The sequence below is a fragment of the Centruroides sculpturatus genome, unplaced genomic scaffold (genome assembly GCF_000671375.1).
Source record: "Centruroides sculpturatus isolate CEXI.00-Female unplaced genomic scaffold, Cexi_2.0 scaffold936, whole genome shotgun sequence".
NCBI classification, from domain to species: Eukaryota; Metazoa; Arthropoda; class Arachnida; order Scorpiones; family Buthidae; genus Centruroides; species Centruroides sculpturatus.
Genome location: NW_019385217.1, coordinates 218,952 through 243,211, shown reverse-complemented (window position 1 = coordinate 243,211; position 24,260 = coordinate 218,952). Strand labels below are relative to the sequence as shown.

At 31.3% G+C, this 24,260-nt stretch overlaps 1 protein-coding gene across 1 annotated transcript; it reads right to left on the bottom strand.

Moving 5' to 3' along the window:
• Window positions 1–58: 58 nt before the first annotated feature.
• On the bottom strand, window positions 59–12,796 carry LOC111636304 (gamma-aminobutyric acid receptor subunit beta-like). The gene is made up of 4 exons (XM_023381522.1): window positions 12,702–12,796; window positions 12,020–12,200; window positions 1,311–1,537; window positions 59–170 (listed from the first exon to the last, which is right to left on the bottom strand). The coding sequence occupies exons 1-4, from the start codon at window positions 12,794–12,796 to the stop codon at window positions 59–61; spliced, it is 615 nt and encodes a 204-aa protein (XP_023237290.1).
• Between the last annotated feature and the right edge of the window lie 11,464 nt (window positions 12,797–24,260).

Here is a 24,260-nt window from a genome sequence, read left to right as displayed (position 1 = left end):
TTCACTATAGCTTGAAAAGTATTAAATGAATTAATTCAAATACGTAAACATCTCTTTATTATTCAAAAGTAATAATGAATGACTTACTTATACCTAGTAAAAACCGACAAATCTGAATATCAGCTGGATAATCATGCAGGTTCATTGGACAGTCAACTAAAAAATTCATTCTGAAAATAAAAATATTAAATTTATAAATTTATTATAAATTATAAATATTATAAATAAAGTGTTCATGTGTGATTTGTTCTCAACAGCAACCTTATGCTAAGAAAATACAGAAAATATTATAGTTTTAATTAATAAATGTTATAATTAAAATTGTTAACTACTGTATTTTTGACATGTGTGACGCAACTTTTGTCCAAAATATAGGCTCAATAAATTGTCCTTCCTGTTACATGTGAATTAGAGATCTCCTATCGTTCGTGCATTCGTCAGTTAATTCTTGCTAAACGAAGTCGATATTTCCTACGGCATCCATGGTATTATATTTTTACCAAAATTGCACCAAACAAACATAGATTTAAGTGAAGTACAGCGCTACGAGGAATTACCGCCTTTTGCTGATTGGTTCGTGTTCGTAAATAATCATATTATATACGAATCAGTGAAATTCCGCGATAATTTGAATCAGCGAAAATCTTGAGCTTTTTTTAGGTTTCGAGCTGACCACGATATATCGAATCAGCGTTAAGCAGGGTCTTACTGTATTATTATTTACTATAGCCAGAGCCGGCCCGACCATAGGGCGAACGGAGCAGCCGCTCCAGGCGCTAAGTCCTAGGGGGCACCTCAGTGGTAAAGAAAATTAAAGGAAAAAATATTTTTTTCACTTTTCGATATTTTAATTGCAAGAGCGTGGCCAGCATGTGAATGACCTTATCTTTTGAGACGCGCATGGGTCGAGTGCGTGGGCGGGGTTCCATAATAGGATCTCGCTCCATCCTAAAACTTGCCTCGGGCCAGCACTGACAGGGTTTGTATACACTGATATAGAATAATGTAGCTAACAGGGATATAGCTAACAGGGTTTGTATACATTGATGTAGAATAATGTAACAACAGCTTTAATTACAAAATTCTTACTTTTAGAAAAATTTCTTTTATCTCTGATAAATAAAAGTACAGATTTTAATTTTACTTTTTTCAAATCATAATACTATTTTAAAAAATTTTAAATTAAAAAAGGAGAGAGGCGACTTAAATACACTAAATGATTTTTCCTAAATACCCGGGCTAAAACGGGAATGCGTCTTACATCGCTTACAATACAGTAATTAACATTTTGTATACTACTTCTTAAATACCTGATACCCCCAAACAGAGATTCGTCCGGAAGAACTTTTACATAAGTAATTTTCGAAGAGCCATAAAACGTTTGAATCATTTTGGTATTAGGAAATCCAAATTTTGGTTTCCAGAGATTGTTCACTAAATTACTAGGAAACATAACAGAACCTTTGGTAACAAACTTTTTCAAATTCAATCTCGGATCCTTCCACACTGCAACAATTCCCAAAATCAGACGGAAATCCTGAAAAAGTTATAAATATATTGATTACTTTAAGCGACATTTCTGAAGTTAAAGTGAAAGTGAGAGGTTTGAAAAGCTTGAAATTACCAAAGTGTACTAATGTAGTTTATTATTTTCATATTGTTTACTTGGACCAACATAATACTGATGTATTTTCTGATTAGCAAAGAGAGAGGTAGTCTTAGTCAAGAAGTAAAACAAAATAGCTTTATTTTCCGCTTATAAACAAGATCCAAGTAGATTGTATAAAAACAAAAAAGATAAAAATAGATTAAATAGATGCTTGTTAAAAATAGATTATTTTTAACAAGCATATTCTCTTTCGTGAAATATTTTCGCTGAATGCAGCAACGAAGAAATAAAAAATAAAACTTTTCCTTCTTAATTTTCGTTAAGAAATTATATTATTCATAATAAAGCAGAATTTATTTAAAGATTAATACAGGATGTTTATAATGTCCCTGTTCTTCTTTAGAGAAATAAATATAACGCTGTTACATAATTTAATTAAATTATGTAACAGCGTTATATTTATTTCTCTAAAGAAGAACAGGGACATTATAAACATCCTGTTACATCATTTCAACTCATGCTCGCTGTTACATAATTAAATTAAATTATGTAACAGCGTTATATTTATTTCTCTAAAGAAGAACAGGGACATTATAAACATCCTGTTACATCATTTCAACTCATGCTCGCTGTTACATAATTAAATTAAATTATGTAACAGCGTTATATTTATTTCTCTAAAGAAGAACAGGGACATTATAAACATCCTGTTACATCATTTCAACTCATGCTCGCTGTTACATAATTAAATTAAATTATGTAACAGCGAGCATGAGTTAACATTTTGTACTGATGTTCCAATACTTTTTCGCCTACAACGTGAAGAAATCAGGTTATTTTGAATTTATTGATGAATTCGCGTATTACTTTGTTTGTAGGACCAGTTTATAAAATTATATTTTAGACTTTTTTCTAATTTCAAAGCATTTCATTGTTTAAAATGTAGTAGTGTTACTTCATAGTATTTCATTGTGATCTTTCTGGCTGATCTTCTTAGAGTTCTGCATTAAAACGAATAAAATTCATGTTTTCACTGATATTATACACTTCACTAATGCCCTGCACTGTACATATGGATTTATATTATATTTTAATATTTAACTATCTAACCTATACCATAGTAAAGTTCAAATCGTGCCGTCCGATTTCCGGATTGTCAAAAAAAAAAATCTTACGACTTCTTGAACACAATTTAAGTCTATTTATTTAATACTATTTACAGAGATATACAGCAATCCATCTTGATTGCTACTAACTAATTTAATTTTAATTAAAAGTATCTGAAATTGCTTGAGCAGTTCCCAAAGATTTTCTTGTACTTGAAATACATACATGTATTTGATTAACTTTATACGCACGGTATATGTCTCTTCTTATCACTGCCAATTACAATTGTTCAGTGATCGATTGATAACTCTCTATTGAACACTAGTAGTTATTCCCCGATACACTTCTCCGACTAATACAACGGCATAATAGAATGGCTGTATTGCATTTTTTTAGTTTACTTCACATATTTAATAACGAAACAACGGCCGGTTTAGCAAAGAGAAAAAAATCTCTCCTAGAGCCACCCCTATTTCTTGTGTTGCGTTGCTTTATTTCATGCATGCATTGTATATATAAAAAAAATTCAAAATTTATATTATAATATTTATATATATACGTATATGTGTAATGCGTGTATTTACTCTATATGATGTGTAAATAAGCTTTCTCTCTATATATAGAAGATATATAAATTATAATGCGTCAACATTCTAAGAAATAAAGTAAAAATTTTATGGATATTGTTTCTAATAGAAATATTGGAAACACGAAAACGCTTGTTCAATAATTATCACGTGCAAATATTTAACACATAAAAACGAGAAACTAAATATTCAATATCATAATGGAAAATGGGTACAGTATATGTAAACATGATACTCCCAAAGTGAATATACCGGATGAGTTTCTTTTCATTTGACATTGTTAACTAATATAAACTGATTGGTCAACATTAGTTAACAATTTATCACGTCATAATAAGTAATGTTCATATGACAAATATCTTTAATTTGCTATTGCTTTTAAAGTTGTATCTGTAAAACTCGAATGTATATCATTGTCACCTCGTCACAATTCAAGGCTGCAGTTTTTAATTAAGTTTTAATTTAAATAATTAAGTAACACCCGGCTTGCACCGGAAATTTGTGTATAGCTAATTGGAACCTCCAGAAGCTAATCTTTCCATATGTGGTCTCGATTTTAGTAGTGTCTTGTCCCTGTACTGTACATCATACTTTTCCTGGCAACAATAGAGTTTTCCGGACTTCTACCTAACTCCATTCTCGAGATTAACGAAGGACAATCACATAGACATGCGACAGTGGGAATGTACAGGTTTACAATCTGAAAAGTGCAGCACAACAAATTATCCAAATATGAAACAAAGTAATTTTATCCACGGTTAAAATTGGAAATGTATGAAATAGGTGTTTTAAAATAGCTTCTACTTTATTCTAATTATATTAAAAATCGTAACAGCTATGAAACTAAATAAACAGCACATTTTATTTTTTCAGTTTGATTATCAATTATTCTAAGTATTGTTATACATTTCGATCACGTCTAGAAAGTTTAAGTCGTGAGCAAAATGTGGTTGCGTGAAGCTTTCTAAACCGTTTAAACGAATGCATAAAATAATATTTGCTTGAAAAAATACAGTATAATTAAATATATAACCAATTCTTATTGCTATAAGTTTGTTTCACTTAATGAGAGAAAACAATAATTTTGTTGGATAAAGTAGTGATTAAGTTTTCAGAACTAAATGGTATGTACAGTAAGTACATAGGACAGCCACTTGTATGAAATTTCACATTATTCCATAATTATTATATTGAAAATCAAACGAAATTATAAAACTTATACATTTATTAACGATTTTTATATAATTTTAAAAGATGATTATAAAGTCTCCATCCATTTTTATTTAAAAAATGGTGAAAAAAAATCATTTGTATACAGGTCGTATGAAACATGGCGATCCAAGAATAGAGAATCGTTGTTGTTTGCACATGTTTTAGTGGATTAACGTACACGGAAATACAAACTTCACCCAGAAAATTAGAAAGTCTGCTCCTATCAGGGCTAACATCAGACTGTTGGTTTCTAAATTCAAGGATTCGTGTAAAGTATACGATGCATAACGTTCCGGGAAACCCAATATGCCAGACAAAACGGTGCAAGATATAGAAACTGCAGCATGCAGGAAGAAGAAAGAGACTGTGCAATCCGCGAAGTAATGTGTCACGATCTCTTGAAAGCTATAGAAGAGAAAGATTTGATGGTACATTTGTGTATGTTAGTCCACCCAAACATGCACAAATCATATTGATTACATCTTCTTGAATCGGCGTATTTCACACGACTTGCAACATATAATTTTGTTACATTTTCACAAAAATGTAACGAGACTTTATAATCACCATTTATTTTAATTAATAACCTTTTGACTTACCATAGTCGCTTCGTTTATTTTATCAATTCCCAGTATTTGACACGAAACGTAAACAGATGCCGGTAAATCTGTAGGAAAAAATTATTTAATTCTAAATAATGTAATGCATTAAGTCTTAAGTCTACGCTCAGAAGGATCTGGGATCGAATACGGACAGGATTTTTATAGGGGGTAATCCATCTGCGATTTGTCGTTCCTCATCTCTTTCCGCGGATAAAGTAGGAAAAGTCCTCGGTGAAGGAAGGATTGAGGGATAAAAATACATATATTATCTAATAATAATTATCTTTATTTTTTATAAAATAAAATATTTTTATAACATCGATAAATATCTTTATATAGTTTTTTTTTATTTCGTTATAAACTTATTCCTAGTATTAAAATTTTTAAAAAGACAATTAATGTCTCTGTTACTGTGTATTTCTACATTTTTCAAGAGAAGTTTTTTAATATAAAGTAGAATTGTAAGTTTTTAAATTATATAAACGTATTAAAAATTAATTTAATTTAAATACTTTAAAACTGATTAAGATTAGTATAAATAAGTTTACAATAAAAAACACGATAAATAAATTCGTGTTTAAGTGATGTTTAAATTCATTAAATATATGAATTAAATCATAATGTGCAATTAATATCGAAGTGTCTCTTAATTATTGTTAATTTATTGTAATTATATACATTTTAATTAATTTCTAATATTTAAAAACGAAATTCTTGGTTTAACTTACTGTTAACCATTGGTGGAACGTCACGATTGTAATCCGCAGGAATGATTTCAATATCTTTTGTTGCACTTAAAAAACAAAAGAGAAAACTGTAAATATTCTGACATCATCGCAATGCAAAGCTATGGTCCTAATTATATATTAATTAAAAAGTAAATATTACTTTTGACGCGGAATCTGAAAGTGCGATTGCTCTTTCTTTACGATTACTTAATTATTCACATGACTTTTATCACAGGTAATGTAATATCACGTGAATAGTGTATACCTGAGAGGGTGAAGTGACATTATTTATTTCATTTTATTGTATTGATAAAAATTTTGAATGAAATCGTGCGACTTCTGGTTCAGACCGAAAGTTCGTATATAGTTATTCGGGTCTCCCTTCCCTATGATTTCTATATGCAGTCTTGATTTTCATCTATCTAATTCCATTATCGAGATTAACAAAGGACGGACGGATAGACATACAGACGACAGTGGAAACGTATAGATTTGTAATTTGAAAATCGGAGCCCAATAAATGAACGAGCAAAAATTATTGTGACATCCTAACAATGCTGGGCTGCAATGTTTGATTATATTTTTAAATAATTTAATTCTTTTTTGTCATTTCGACCCTCCAGCCGACTGGTGAAGGTGGCAGCCTACTGCTCTAGAGACGCAGGATCGAATTCGAAACTAGGTCAAAAAACCTTAGATATTTTCATGTGCTGGTCTGTCTGGATGGCCCACCTTTTGCCACCTGGTTGCCCCAATGTGGACCTGATCAAACCCATACTGGTTTATTAAAACTGATCTTATTTATGTCCGTAGAGCAGAAAGAGTTAAAGGGAACGTATGAAATTATTATCGATTCTTAATAAAAGAAGAGTCTGCAAGTTGACATCATTAGAGATTAAATACGTGCTGTGTGAATATGCTTGTATGCTACATTCCGTTGTAACTCAAGCATGACTTTATACATGCTCATCAAATATGCTTGACAATGTAAATTGTATATGAAGAAAATTGCTAATTATACATACTCTGAATTATTTACATCTACTTATTTTTATAAATGATATGATTTTAATAAAGTTTCTTTATAACTTGACTATACCTGTTTCTGTTAATATAGTATTACTACTAATTTAATATTACATTAATAATATTAGAGATACAGATGCATTAAATATAAAGTTTTAATATAAGTCTTTTCATGTAGATTAGGGAATATAGTGCTGATTCTTCTTAATGTATATGAGCATACATTCATACTCGGATATAGAGCATGCTTAGGAATAAATGTGTTCTGTTATATGTGTAAAAATACGTCAAGTTTATATTATCTATTCCTAATTATAAATAATATTTTGTCTGCAATTTGAAAATTGCAGAACTATTGATTATCACTGGAGCTGTGTGTTTCCCATTCTTTTATCTCGAGAACGAAGTTAGATAGGTGAAAGTCGAGAGCAGATACAGAAATCTTTCGGCAGGAGACCTCGTTTAATTACGTACGAACTTACACTCATATACGGAAGTCACGTTATTTCAACTCAAATCTTTTCTTCTGAATAGAGTGAGAGAGATGACCGGTATGACTCTATTATTAACAGGAAAAGCATGATTTACAGGTGCAAGACAATAGTAAAGTGAAGAGCATATATTTTATATTTAACAAATCAAAAATGTAATTAAAATTGCTGCTAAACATTGCGATGATTTACAATAAGCAATTTTTAATTTTAAACTCATTCGATAGAGGACAATATATATAAAAGAAAATTAACGCAGTGTATATATATATAGATCCGAACTTTCTATTTACTTTAAAGGTATAGAAGTTTTGAGCAATTTTATTATTTAATGTAATTATTTTTTACGTCATTTTTATGTAAATTAAATTGAAAAAAATATATAACTTACTTTAAGCATGTGATTAATAGAGAAAGAAAACTGGTAGAATAAACAAACATTACTGCAAATTGCAGGACGAACAACGAAAGCAGTAATAACTATTCTAATGATAGTTCTATGCTATATATTAAGTCAGCACTTGAGGTTTAATAATTTAAAATGAAATCCAATGATTACTTGCATACTAATGTTTGATTTATTGATTCTTGTGAACACGCCATCTACAATACAAACTAATCCAGCTTGGTTGCTTTGAAAACTTCTTTTAATCTTTACGTAGATTGCAGTACGGTAAGTAACAATAATATTAATACATCTTATTTCTTAACCGTTTATTTATTCATAATATATTAAAAATTCATTAGTTATTAAATAGTTAAGAATAAAAGTTAAACTGCAATTGTTAAAATGTAGAGTTATATATTCCCAGTGTTTTACTGTACTTTTGTTTGTCATTTATTAATTAAAGAACGGAATTAGACATATCAAAATCGGGACCTGATAAGGAAGTCTTACTTGTTAGTGACCGAGGTCCCGATTAACTATGTACTAACTTCTGTTCTTGAACAGAAGTCACGTGGGTTCAATTAAAATTTTTTTCGTAAGCAGAGTTAGATAGATGACCGTCGTGACTCGATTTTCATCAGGAGAAGTACGATATAAAGCGGCAAAACGCCTCTAAAATCCAGTCGTCAAGTGATATTTTTCTTAAATTAAAAGATTATTTAGGATTGGAGCCTGGAATTGTGATGACGTGACATTAAATAACCAAATATACTCCAACAACTGCCGTAAATGATCGGGCTAAATTTGGATATAATGACTATAAATTAGAAATGAATTTGGCACTAGAGTGAGGCGTTAGGAATGGTTATATCTTAAACTTATATATACTGGAAGAGGAGATAGGACCGAAGGTCTGGGTAGCGCAACTAGACAATGCATCCACACGCTAAGCGTGCGTTGCCGGTTCGAATCCCCGCTTCGAGCCGATTCTTTTCTTCCAGTTTAATCTAAATTTATTAATTAAATATTATAAATACGATAGAATAGGCAGTTGTATGTTGCCAGATATCAATTAATTTAAAGGTTTCATTTAAATTTGTTAGATCATCAGGAGGGATATAAAAGAACATTAGTTTATTATTTATATTTGCAAGAATAGATTTGTTGATTGAAATAAAAACAGAATGCAGTAGTCAGATTTTTTTTGTTTGTATTATTTTACAATTTTTTTTATTAATATACATAAACCACCACTCGGTCGACCTGGGTCCGTTTGTTTATATNGTATATTTAAAATTTATATGTCTAATAATATAAAAGTCTGTCAGATTTCTTTTAAGTGAGAAATTAATAATAGAAATTAAAGTTTTATTTTACAATGTTTGATATTTACGTTTTTTTCTTGTAAGATATACTTCGGAGGAGTCCAACATTTCGCCCGAACAATTAAGGATGGAATCTGAAAGTTTCGAAGAAAGAAGTTAACATTTACTACCTGTGCCTGTTGGTTTGTGTGCCATTACTGATTCTGTTATAAATTTATAAAAAAAAATATATGTTTATAAGTTATTTCAGAGGTTATCCAAGTTTCTGTTATTGCGATGATATCAGGTTTAAGTTTGGAATAAAAAGAATTAATTAGTGAAATTTTATGTTTGAGGCCTTGACTATTCTAGTTGAGAATAGAAAGAAGTTGGTTATTCATAGTAGTTTTGTTTTCCTGCATATCAACTTGCTGTATTTGTTAATCTGGAAAAAGGAAGAAAAGTATCCACATGGACTAAGTTTCCAGTATTTAAACTATATAATAATAGGACGTGAAAAATTAACAAAGTGTCGTTACATAGTTTGGCGGGAGGATTTTGTTTTCGCAAATCATAAAAAGTTGGAAGTATTTTCGTCTAATTCTTCAGTTTTTTGTTAAATCCGGGAGATATTTGCATATTTTCCCAATCTTCCAGCAGGTTCTGTTGTTTCAAAGGTAGAAAAAATAAGATCACGAATATGATTATTGCCAAGGGTTAGTGTTGTAATTGAATTTGATGATTTAGTTAATTGGACTATTTCCAGGATATCTTCTTCTGCAGTGTTTTGCAAGTTTAACGAAGTAGTAATGAAGTTATGAATTTCTGGTCTAGAAATAGTTTTGGTGTTAGGATAATTGTATAGAGGAGAAGGAGGTATTATGGAACACCGCTGGTATTATGGAACCACCCCATTTCGAACTGATAATAAAGGCGAACTGTAGCGGATTGTTGCTGAACTGAACTAGGCAGACATCCATAGCAAGGGGAAAACCCGTTTTACTTCAGTTAAACAGTTGTCCGTATTTAATCAGCAAATTTGTTTTTTTTTTTTTCCAAAATTCGCAAGTTTTGAATGCTAAGTGAATTTAATTATTTTTAAAATATAAATCGTGTAGTTGTAGGTTCACTGGTGCATGTATTCCGTTCCAGAGACTTAGGGGTACATATTAATCTGTGTGATGTTCACGTTTTTTAAATTTTGGTCTCGACAGACATAAGTTAATTCGAGATGGCGATGCGTGAAATACGGACCCCATTGGTGCTTTTACAGTAATATGGAACTCAACTCCTCCGAACTCTCTCTTTGCAAGCAGACATTCGTCCGGAGCAATTTGTGAAAAAGACACTAGGTAGAAAGTCAATTCTTCCTGAGAATATCGAAAAAGAGCTGCTGGAATATATATTGTTGATGGAGGTCATATTTTTCTATTATAAAAGCATTTTTTCGATAAAATACATTGGAGTAAATGATTTTGTAATTATTTAACATTCTTTGTACTTTCCTATTTGTTTTTGGCTACATTAAAGCATTTTTTGAAAATATACGGTAAGGTACCTTATTACCACCCGATTTTCTCTAAGCCTACTTTCGGACTTTTTGTACAAAAGCCTTCAAAAACCATACTTATAGTTACACTAACGAAAAATCCAATTAGGAACATTTAGTTTAATAGTTACCAGTACTTTTTGCACAAAAAATGTGAATGTAGTTACGATACCTTGTATACAATTCACTAAAATGTAATTGGGGTTCCAGAATACCACCTTCTCCTCTATAATTATATTATTGTAGTGATAATCATTAGTTAGAGTCCATTTTAAATTGAATAGTCCTTTTCTACTTGTAATTTGTCGACCTGTTGTTTCAGGTTATTTATTTGTTCCTTCATTTTTTTCTGTTGTTCTTTGGTTTCACGGATGTTTTCATATATAAGATGAAGATCTTATATAATATACATTTGACTAAAAAGTTTATCGTTGGAAGTATTTATCAAGTTGGAGATTTTGTTCCATAGAACTGTAGTAGAGGTGTCTAATAACTTGTCCGGTTTGTTAAGTAGGATCATCAAGTTAATTGACTCGCCTGAGAGACTGAGTACTTTGTTGTAATAAATTTAAGTTAGGGTTCACCTCCTCTGTGAAATTTTTATCAGTGTATTTATCCGAGTACAGTGGGTGATCGGATAGCGAACAAAGTCTTGGAAAGGATTATGTTCGTTAACCGATCATCCACTGTATAAGTTAAAATCCGTTATTAGAATGAAGTTTGTTGAGAATGGTTGATTCCTTTTGCCCTCTGGTTTAGATCGATTCATTGGCGGTCTTTCACGCTTTAAAAGAGATCGTTGCATTTTCGTTGATATTAATATTATCTCTGGTGATATTCGTTTAAACAATATAAATCTTCCAAAATAATTATAAAAAACCGATGTAGTCAGAAATTTTTTCTTTTTTTTTTTCCTTCTTACATAAATGTAAAATACGAAAAAAAATATTTTTCTTTCTCTTCTGACTTTTTGGATAATATATAACTTCAATTTTTAAAACATTAAGCCAATAATGACTATAAAATCTTTCAAAAAAAAGGTTAAAAATGGTATAAAAAGAAAGAAAATAATTTGCAGAGAAAAAGCTTTTATTTACATTACGAACAAGCTTCCCAAATGCATTTCGCCAAAGGCCTCTTCAGTGGGGCTTATAGTACACAGTGTACATTCTGACAGTCAACTCATTAAAGAGCCACTTATATGGTTAACAAAAAATTCCCAGCATTCCGCTGTTAACATTCCGGTATTTAAATTTACATTATTGTTCTGCATAATTATAGCGAAATGTTCTTTTACCTTTCGCTTTACATTGTTTTTTTTTCTTTAAAAATTATTTTTAATTTATTAGTATTAATCTGACAATTATTACTATTATAATGTTAGAAGAGAGGAGAATTACTAATTTTTAACCTTACGGCAGCCAGATGTTCCGACAGTCGAATCTTTAATCTTCGTTTTGTTTTACCAACGTGAAAACTAGGGTTGTTACACGTGCATTCTATCCGATAAACAACACCTTCTTCCTCTAATAAACATTTTTTGGTACTTCTTATAATCATTATATTTGATAACCTGTTATTTAAGGATGGAGCCAATCTAATTAATTTTTTATTAAAAAACTTATTATATTTTTCATAAATACCTTTTATATACGGAAATGATACATACTGTGTTATTTCTTGACGACGCACGTTTAACTTTAAATCTGTTTCCTAAGAATCTATGGTACCAATCATTTAGTAATCTTTTTGGTAATGTTTCTTATGTGTATCTTCAATGTCTTTCTCTCTTTTATCTATATTTGTTATTCTAGAAAAAATCTTTGTTATTTCCATCAGATATACATTATATTCTTGATTTAAAGGACAGTATGATTTATAATTAATTACTTTTCTCGTATTACACGGTTTTTCAAATTTACAGTATTCCAAATGATCTTCAAATCTTTTAATTGTTATATCTAAATAACTTAATTGATTATTTAATTCATGTTCTTGAGTAAATTTAATATTCAAATTAATTTTATTAGCTTGTTGCAAAATTTGCAAATTTGTTGTTACTGCACTATCACACGCTATCAAAATATCATCGACGTACCTTGCAAAAAACTTAACTCCATTTAACGTTGATAAAAACATGTCCACATCCAGCATATAAATTTCGGCTAGTTTTGGTCCTACTACGGAACCCATCGAAATACCTTCTGTTTGCCGATAAAAGTTTTTTTCCTTCACTGTAAAGTAATTATTATCTAATGTGAAGATAATTAAATCTTTTAAATAATCAGGGACACCATACTTACATAGACTGCTCACAATCATATCTTTAGTAATGGAAGGGTATGTACAGTACATAGATGTTATATTCAAACTCATCAGTTTATAATTAGGCAAGATTACACCTTTTTGTAATCTTGATATTAAGTCATCAGCATTTTTAACTGTATATTTCGAGTTTTGTATATCCTGTAATAACTTTTTAATAAACATTTCCAGGCTATATAACAATGTGAATCTAAAGTCTATGATTGGTCTACATTTGTTTTGTTTGTGTGTTTTAATTTTGACAGTTAATTTAGGAACACTTACATTTTCCTTTGGGAGTATTTCTTTACTTTGATTCGCCTGGATATAATCTTCTTTCACTAGTTTCTTCAATTTTCTGGTTAATGTTCGCTGTATTTCAATAAACGGATCTTTTTCCAATTTTTCGAAGCTTTCTTCAGATATAATTTCTCGTTTCTTATTTTCTAATTCATGTAAATCCATAATAACTATCTGATAATATAAATCTTTTTTTAACAGTTTGAATTAATCAGAAGTAATCAATACTTAAACTTAATGTAGATAACTAAGTGCGTAGTGAAAGTCGCCAGCAGCTTTGACGGTTAGAACCTAAATATTATAATTATTGATTTTAATACGAGATGGCGCCTAACGCCTCATTCTAGTGCCAAATTCATTTCTAATTTATAATCATTATATCCAAATTTAGCCCGATCATTTACGGCAGTTGTGGGAGTATATATGCTTATTATCGGGTTTCCATTGGTGTGTATATTTCATTAAATAACTGCTCGTTTCTACTTTCCAGGCAGTTATGTATACATCACAAGAGAAAATTATTGGAATCGTGTAAAATTTGACCCTCTGAGATTTTGGAACTTTCCACATATTGAAAAAATACCATAATTGTGTATATGTTGATGTCTATTTCGTTTAATATCTCAGGATGAGGTAAAGATTATGAAGTGAAATTTCGATTCTAGGTTGTGTATAAGGGACTTTGATGCTATTATAATTTGGTGGATAAAAATTGACGAAATAGAGACATAGGTGTTCACGTGTCGTATCTCGCGTTGGGTCGGAATTAATGAAGATTTTACTTGTTAGTATTTGCGGTGTTTTTTTAAAACGCATCTCTACCGTCAAAATTCAGTTTTTTGCCATTTTATAATAAATATATAGAAAGGTTTTATAAGAAAATTTCATAATAGATAGTTGCATACACAGTATTTCTTTATTTATTGTTATTAATAATATAAAAGTTATTTTTTAAGTAAAATGACATAACAACCGGGAAAGTTACGCAACTTGTTCCTAGGAATTTTAATTAAATGTTTAATGTTTATTATTTAATAATATTTGTTTTAATGTATTGTAGCCTAAATATTACAGAATATATAAGGTTTTTGTAAAATAATTGTTTTGTTTATATTTATAATAAATATCGAAAGTACCCCTTGATTTGCGGAGAACTGGTATTATGAAGCTGTAATTGAAAATATTTTGATTACAGCTAGATAATGGCATGTAGTGGGTTGGAATGATGGGCAATCTGCCAATCTCGGAGGACTTTCTATCAAAGCTGATTCCTATTTATGTGCTAGGCACGCGAAGAAAACTCGAAAAACTCACTCCACGTGCTCAACCTGTTTGTCAGGCGCAATCTCGCGACCAAATTCGAAAGTTCAGTACTTTAATCCATTAGCGACCGAATACGTTAAGAGATAATACAGGAATTACTATATGGTTACAATACAATTCAGAATATTTTAAATGATTTCATTGAAATCAAAATTAATTTAAAATTATTAATCTTTACTCAACAATGCGGTTTAACCACTTATTTTGAAGTCGAACTTGGATATTTTATTAGTTAAAAACTACTTTCAAAATTGCATGAGTAAGTTTGAATGAAATCGGTAAATTAATAAACGGAAACTCGTTGANATTAAGTAAATAGCATCTATATTTAATCTAAATTAAAAATCTAGACAGAAAACTTTCAACAAAGACTAGTTGAAAGTTTTCTAAGTTCTGTTAAAAGATCTTTTAGTTAAGAATAAATGTGTGAAAGGATCATTTATTAAATTAAAAGAGTGACAGTGAAAAGGAACACAAATTTTGGCATTATGTGGTAGTAACATACTATTGAAATAACTAAAGTAATAATCTATCAAAATAAATTATGCAATTTCCAAATGATGAGAAATGCAGAGATGATGTCTAATCTTTACTTATTATTAGGCAGATTATTTTGGCAATTCATTAAGACATTAAATTTTAAAATAAAATAAAAGTGGTTTTAATATATTCAGTCAACTAGATATTCACATGGTAAAGCATCAGCCTATTACTATAAGGAATCAAAGTTTGATTTATGTGCTGGACTCATAATTTATTGTATGTTATTCACATTGGTATGACACTAATGTGAATAATATATAAAGAGAAATTATCTCTTTCTGTGTCAACATATCTGTCTGAAATTCACAAAATTGAGGCTGGCTACATAGCCATGTATATGATGCTTAATGAGATAATTAAGAATAGTCGTACATTTCGATTTCAGTTGAGAATAAATTTTACATATTTAATGTAACTAATGAATATTAAATTTAGCACGCTTCGATTTGCTCTCATGCATTTAGTAACTTCTCGTCACTACCACTCAGTATCGACAGACGCGCAACTGCATATTTATAAAATGAAAGAGTAGTAACTAATGAATATTAAATTAAACACGCTTCGATTTGCTCTCATGCATTTAGTAACTTCTCGTCACTACCACTCAGTATCGACAGACGCGCAACTGCATAACTGAATACATATTTTATCTGTAAAAACAATCTCTAGGTCGTTCTATAGGTCGCTCATTCCTCTCCTTCTACCCTAACTTGTTTGACGGCCGGATGGCCGAGCAGTCAAGGTGCCAGCCTTCCGGTGGGATCGATCCGGACGGATCGAAAAATCCCCATCTATTTTTTGGGGATGGTCCATCTGGATATGTCGGACACAGAGTCGATAGACGTACTGGTCCTTGCGCTATGCTCTCCAGTAGAATTAATTTCTAAGAGTTCCGATATTTGGCGTGAGAGTCGCTCTATGGCTAGAAGTTTGTTTATCTATTTGGCTAGTAGTTAGTCTTTTCGTTTTCAAGATTTTTGTAACTTTCTCTATTGTTTTATCAAAATATCTTATTCGTAATTGCATTTTTTAATTTTATATCATGTACTGTATAAAGAAAGAAATGTGTATTTGGTTCAAAAAAATTTATAAGTTGATAATTTGAAATTACAGATAAGGATGTATCAATAGATAAATCGAAAATAGTTATATTTTCAATTTAATTTATCCAGGTTTTGAATAGATAGCTGTTTAAAACTGTTAAAACTAATATCTTAAATACTATAGTAGAGATAACAGAACTATCACGCTACTACTGGTAACATAAAAATGACACTTCTATCATCAAAATGCAATCTTCTATTAATTTAATGTTACCAGTAGCATTGTGATAAGTCTCTGTTATCATTACTATAGTGTTTGAGATATTAGTTTCAGCAATTTTTAAGACAAGAAGCTGTTTTATAATGTTTAAAACAATTATATTGCTATATATTGTGAATGAAAGGTTTGTACATAATATTCTGTGTATAATATATATGTTCAATAAATAGGTAATGATAAAATAAGTAAATAAGTTTGCATTTTACTGTTTTGTTTTATTACACATGTATGACAATATAATTAAAAAAACCGTAGCCCATCCTCCGATACATTTAAATAGCCATAGAAATTAAATCCAGATAAAGACAAACTATTTTTTAAAATAATTTATTAACTTTAACACTACATAAAGTGTGCTATACAATTTTACTTCATTTAGTATGGTGAGAAATAGTATTTGGGATAAAATAGATTTGTATCAAAATATGAGATATTACATTTCTTATGAAACTCGCGTTGACTCTACATAGTTTGGTAATTTATATAATATTCTGCAATCAAAAGTATAATACGAATAAAGATTTATTGATGGCCTACTATATTTGTCCTTTGTTTATATAGGTTTAAAATATCACTAACATGTCTTTGTTTTAGCCTCCACGTCATCACTAATTACTATCACTGTCAATTTCTTATAAAACTGTCTGAATTCTTGCATCCTACATTTACTTATTTTATTTGTCAACTTCTATATCATCATCTCTAAGTTATTATGTGTCTTTAAATATGTTGAAAATGTTGTCTAAATAGTTGGAATTTCCTCTTTTTCCTCTAACAGACTATATTTAAAATTCAAGAACTAAATTTACTGATTTTTAATCCCCCTCTCTAACCTGTTCCTAACTTTTTTTTGGCTCAACTTTAATCTCGCTCTATCTCATTAATAAACACAATATAAATTGTGAATAATATATATTCAATTTCATAGCTCTTTTCTCACTGCAATCTACAATAATTCACCCAATTTTAATAAATAAAAAAATATCGGCTTAACTTTGATAAACTCTAAAGCCATCCTAAGTCTTTTTTTTCGTAACACTTTAAATCTATCCTATCTTAACACATAATTTAACATTTCTATACATTTCCTTTTCTTCCTGATTCAAAGAGTTCTTGGGAATCCCGAAGACATTCCGTATTAATAATATAGGCCTATATACAGGCTTAACTATAAATATTTTGGCTACATTTTCTTGCCTTTAACGAAAACTCCTAACCCAAAAATATTTAAAAATGAACAGAAATGGTAAGCAAAAACAAACAGTCTAATCAATTTAAAGTCTAAAATCGTGAAAGTGACAGTTAATAGAAATATAAACATTAACGACATATACGAATAAATAATGTTCAAAACCGAATTAAAATAGTATTTATAAGCAGTCCTTTAAAGAAGACAAAAGCAATATCTGAGTTAAAAACGAGAAAATTTCATATATTAAAAGAATTTCGAATGTTTACAGCTGACTCTCCCTATGCTCAAGTCAAACTTCTAACAAAGCGCGATCGAAGCGCTCGAAATGACAGAAATATTTATTAAACCAGAATAGTAGCATTAGAGGACCAGTATATCTATCGACTCTGGTGTCGGACTCCATCCCTCATCACCCGGCCGCCCCATTGTGGGCCTGGCCGAAGCCATAAAGCGCTTGCTAAAAGAGGCCTTTTTAGTGCCCACAGGGAGGAAAGAGTAAAAAAAACCCTAACTCGTTCAATCCGTCAACGTGTAAATTGAAGTGACTGTTGCTTTTTTTTTTTTTTACAAATGTCAGCCAGATATTAAAATGGAAAAAAAAAGATGAGGATGAACCACCAGCTAAGAAGAAGAGGTAAGTTAGTTAATACCACATAAGTGAATAAATAATAATTTTTTCAAGATTGTAAAATCTGAAGTAGAAACAAAGCTTTATGGACACTTTCACTGATGTATTTATCATCAAATCTTTACTAAATATGAAAAATAATAAATGCTTTTACTTTATTATCCAAAATATAAGATTAAGAGTTAAAATGATAAATTTGAAGATTGAGCAAATTTTAAAATTTATTTAGAGTTTGGCCAAATGTGGATGTTTCTTAGATATTGCTGTTTTTAGTTGGTTTAGTTGAAAACAGTGCATATCAGAATTGATTGACTGGTCTTGTGGAAGAAGCTCCTAGTACATGATTCCTTTCCAGTACCACAAGATATATAGCATGACCGTTTTTTGAATGGAATATTGGCTTTTGGAGTAGATAAAAGTGGTTTAGTTTTCTTGCTCCATAATCATTTTCAGCTAACATTATTATAGATTATCTATTTTTTGTCACCTTTTACCAATTTGTTTCAGAAACAGATCATTTTCATTATGTTTTAGAAGTGAATCAGAGATCAGAACCAATAAGTTCTTATCGCTAAACTCATGTAGAATCCAAATATTGTAGTGGATCACATAACAAAGCTTTCTCAAATGGTCAAATACAGTACTTTTTGATGATTACTATATTTTTATTTCTTCTGTTGTATGATGAGAGTTATTTTCAGTTAACATTTTAATCCGGTCATTTTCAACGGCATCAGGTTCTCCCAGTGTGGATCATCATCTAAGTTAAAATCACTCATCACTCACTCTGAATTCAACAACAATAATCATCACCATAAACAGCATATATTTCATTTGTTGCTTTTACAGTATTTTTTGCATTTCCAGAGAAAATTTCCAGAGATATTTTGTTATGTGGTCACACATAACAAAATATTTCATATAGATATCTTGCACATTTAAAATCACATAGATATCTTCACTTTTAATAGTTTTACTAACTATCTAGACAATTATATATACAGACGTCAATCGACTTTCATACATAATTGGTTCCTGAAAGTGTGTGCGAATGTTGAATGTTCGAACGTAGAGAAATGTAAAAAATATGCACCAAAAGCTGTGTTTTAAAGTATTTATTTATTAATATGTATACATAATGAAATTATCGAGGCGTGTTTAAGTACTTTCGGGTGTTTTCTTTACAAACTTGTCAAGAGTTAGTTGAATACCACCGTGTTTTTATTTTCTTGATAAAGATTTCTATAACATGCTGTCTTTCTCAATCGCCCTACGTACTTGAGATATACGTTCTCCATTGGGATCACATTCTTCCATGATAGTCAAAAATTTGTCAAGATGCATGAAGGCTTCATTCATATTTTTAATTGTCAAAGTCTTGACGTTTTTACCAGCTTATTTTTCACTTTCATTGGATATTTCATTGTTGCTCAATTATTGCTCAATTATGTATTCATTTGACAGATGTACTGAGTGAGATTCAATCAACTCATTAACATCTTCATTGTTGATGTCTAAGTTTAGTTCATTCATTAAGCTAACTATTTCATCCATGATAGTTTCTGGTGTTTCTTCAAAATTTATAAAATCACTCATCATTTGTGGGCATAATTGTTTCCAGGAACCTCTCATTGTCGACTCTTTTATTTCATCCCACAAGTCTCCAATATTGTTTATTGCGTTCCATATATTATAGTTCTTCTAAAAATCTGTTAATATTGGCCTATCTTCCCTGTAATGTAATGTCTTTATTCACAAGAATCGAGTGATTTTATATTAAATAATGAAGAAATAACAGAAATATTTATTCATGAAAAGATTTACCATTAGAATAAGAATAGAAAGTTAAGTCATTGAATCTAAATTTTATTTGTAGTATCCCTGTATAGTATTTAATCAATATAGTACAGTATCAAGCCCTATCAGTTAAACAACTGAACTTCTGGTAAGTAGTTGTGGGTTGGAGCCTCACTAACGGGTTAACCACGTGTAGTTTCTTTGGGTTTTCGTCACGTGTCTAACTTTAATAGGGCCAGTTTCTTACAGATGAGTTCTACATGGAGGCATTTTTCGGTAGATCATCACGTGTTGTGTTACCGGATCCCAATAAAACCATTTAAACCATACTTTCCTGCTAGAATATTTTTCATCTCCAAGGAGTTTTCGTGACTACATGGTTTCGATCATAACAATTACTTTCGAGCTTAAATTATTGCATTTAAATACGTCTATTGCTTGTGGCTGTTTCGTTATACAAATACTGACACCTTAAACACCTTAAATATAAATTGAATTTTTAAAACATTTGGGCCAATTTATCTGTAACTAACATCGCGTGTTTCATTTACATAAGGCGGATGACGTAATAAGTTAATATATTAATATGGACGATGTAATTCTTTGCATCTAAATAATGCTGGTTCAACCGGTTCTTATGTTATTGTGTGTATTAATATTATATTATGCAAAATGAGTTATCGGCTTAGTCTATAATTTAGAAACTTCAGTTTTATTGAGAGACATAAAAATTACTAAAATAGTCATTTACTTAAATAAACATCATTTAGGTGATAACAGTTGAATAAATAAATTGTTGTGTTATTCTTTGCCCTAAGGCTAGGACTCCACTACCGTAAAAACAACGTAAAAACCCCTCGACGTAAAAGCTTTTAACCACGTGACCCTGATATCTTACGCTTGAGCAGGCCGTAAAACCAGCGTAAAAGCGAGTTGAGCTATGTTCAACTTTCGACAGGATTACGACCGTAAAACGGTACCTTCAACCAATCAGAAGTCAGTGGAACTACGTCATCGCAACACGAAGCTAAAATGGCGGAAAACGAGCTTTTGTGTACGTGCCCTCGTGGCTACTGTAGAATAGATCCAGAAAGATATATCGAAAACATCCGAAAGTATTCGTGTATCTACGACAAGAGGTAACTCGATTATAATAATGGATATCAAAGGAAATCCTTCAATTTAGAGGCGTATATAATAAAAAAGCTAAGCTTATAAGTGCTGTATATTATCTTAATAATACGATAATAAAAGTTAGTATATGAAAGTAACGATATTATTTTTACTACATTTGTAATTATAGTACAGAAAATACTCGTAGAATATAATCGTTGTCTTTATATCGATATATCACGTAAACAACCATCTTCCGTTTCTACCAATTCACGTGCGAAGAAGTATTTACTTTCGACACTTGGAGCAGCACCGTCGCCGTAAAAACTTCGCGCTAGCCGGACCTCCACCGTAATCCGAGCGCAAACGCAAATAGGTCACGTGATTAAAAGCTTTTACGGCGAGGGGATTTTACGCCGTTTTTACGGTAGTGGAGTCCTAGCCTAAGAGTGTGAACGTTACGTAAAAAAATTTCATTTTAATTCAACAAAACTACTTTTTAGAAAAAATAAGTAAATTAAAAAAAAAACGAAATCACAGCATTAATATCGCTGCGTAAATAAGAATTATTTTCATCTGAAATAACTATATATATGGGTCGGCGCCTTGTCAGGACTGACACCACCGATTGACACGGAAGCCGAGACGGCGCGGCGTGTTGATTCGGTACTAGAACGTTGGTCACGCACGCGAGCGGCCGCGTGTGCGGGCGATCGGATTCGGAATGGAGGAGGTTTGAGAGACGGCATACCGGAAGTGAATCACTCGGATGCCAGGTTAACTAAACAACCGTTTATTTGTAAAGGAAAATACATTGTACACAATTTATAGCGTTAACGAGTTATAATAAATCGAATTAAAACAGGTCTATATATTTTTGTGGTTCTCGAGAGAGAGCGTTTATGGTAGTTCGCGAATTGATAAATACCTGGAGTAGAGGATGTCCACAGGGTGATGATTTCGTTGAGATTTTCTTTGCGACTAAGGAGTCCGTTATCGTTCTGGAAGTGCTTCAGAAAGTTCTCGATCGGAAAGTCTGGGTGAAGAAAGCCGGGAAGGTTCGTCTCCACTGGAGCCGTTGATCGAGGGTGAAATCCGATCGCGTAAAATTTGGCAGAGGCAAAGAAAAATTTTTGAAGACTTTAATCCGAGAGGAACGAGCGACGACTGACTCTTCGGCTGTCAATTTCGATATCAGCACGATATCGCCCGGCTAAGAGGTCAGCAGATCACGGGAATGCGTCGTTTTCGCTATCGAGAAAGTGTAAGTGGAGATTTCCTCAGGTAGTAGATTCGACAACAATTACCGAATAAGTATTGGATTTTCACATATAGAAATAGAATTAGGAAATGATTTAAAGCATATATGATTACTATCATATATCAAATGCTATATAATTTTACCAAAGTTAATTATTTAAAAGTAATTTTCACTAAATTCCATATTGAAATATGTTGTTGTTATTATTATTATTATTATTAGGCCTATTATTATCGACCCATCTCGATTATACTATAAGATTCCGAAACCAATAGTTTTATTAATCGCTAAGTGTAAAGTAATTAATAATTAATAGCGTAACAAATGCTGGATTTATCATTTATAGTGTAATTAATACGGAATAATAATAGTGTGAGAATCCGAACTCACTACGTAACTTCTTAATAACAACATAACTAAATCACAACATCACGTGTTGACAATATAACTTTGTCGAATAACTCAACTTTCACACCTGAGAGCAGGTCGTCTTTTCAGTTCTTTGAAAGTGACACTTTCTCGTAACCTCCCGACCTGCAATCTCGATTTCATTATTTAATATAACAAATAAGGAACAGTCGAGACAGTGGTCGCCAGTACCTCAACGGAATATCATCTCCTGCCAATAACAGAATATTATCTCTTCCGATAAAGAAATATCATCTCCTCTAGTTCGTCTCCGTCACGTCTTCCGGTTCCGGAAATTTCCAATTCCTATCCCGGATAGAACTTTCCACACTTCGAATTGTTTCTGGTGTGCTCCGAACTCTTCTGTGTAAAATACTCTAAAGACGATCGAACGATCATCTCATCTACAAGCGGCTCTCTTTTCATTCCAGATATTTATGACAAGGCGCGATTTCATGTAAACTCTTACTCTCGCGAAAAGCGACGGTATCTATACCTAGTTTAGTTTGTTATATTATAACCCGTTAACGAAATAGTATATACGTAGGGGAACAGGGAACCCGGGGCAAAATGGGGTAACTAACGAAGAAGTTAAAATTATGTCAACAATAAAAGAAAAATAACAAAAATATTACATTATATATATCTTTTATTTATTATATTTGGCACATAATTATTTAAATTAGATTAAAAAAAATCAACTTTGTATGAAAAATAAATGATTAAAAAAAGCTTGTCCACATACCGTTCCGCCCCGCACTCGGACAGAATGGTGTATGAGATTAGTGCTCAAATATTAGAAAAAAAATATTAGTCTTGTTGCTTAACTCGCAAACCAGCACGGAATCGTCATCGTCACAGTCAAAACCAGCAAAAGATATATGAGCCCATTTTTTGCATGCGACAAATGAACACCAACCCTCAATCGACTGTAAGCCTCGGTGCAGTAAAGGAAAGTCGTATTATCTTCTCCTTCCGAGTAATCGTCCCCTTGTTCTTCTTTTTTACTAGACTTTGTTTTTTCTCTTTTCCTTTACAGGAAACCGTCCCATTGTGCCCCACCCGTTGTGCCCCAAAGCACATACTTCTAAAAATCAAGTAGAGAAAAACGTTTATGATTNACAACGTAAAAACCCCTCGACGTAAAAGCTTTTAACCACGTGACCCTGATATCTTACGCTTGAGCAGGCCGTAAAACCAGCGTAAAAGCGAGTTGAGCTATGTTCAACTTTCGACAGGATTACGACCGTAAAACGGTACCTTCAACCAATCAGAAGTCAGTGGAACTACGTCATCGCAACACGAAGCTAAAATGGCGGAAAACGAGCTTTTGTGTACGTGCCCTCGTGGCTACTGTAGAATAGATCCAGAAAGATATATCGAAAACATCCGAAAGTATTCGTGTATCTACGACAAGAGGTAACTCGATTATAATAATGGATATCAAAGGAAATCCTTCAATTTA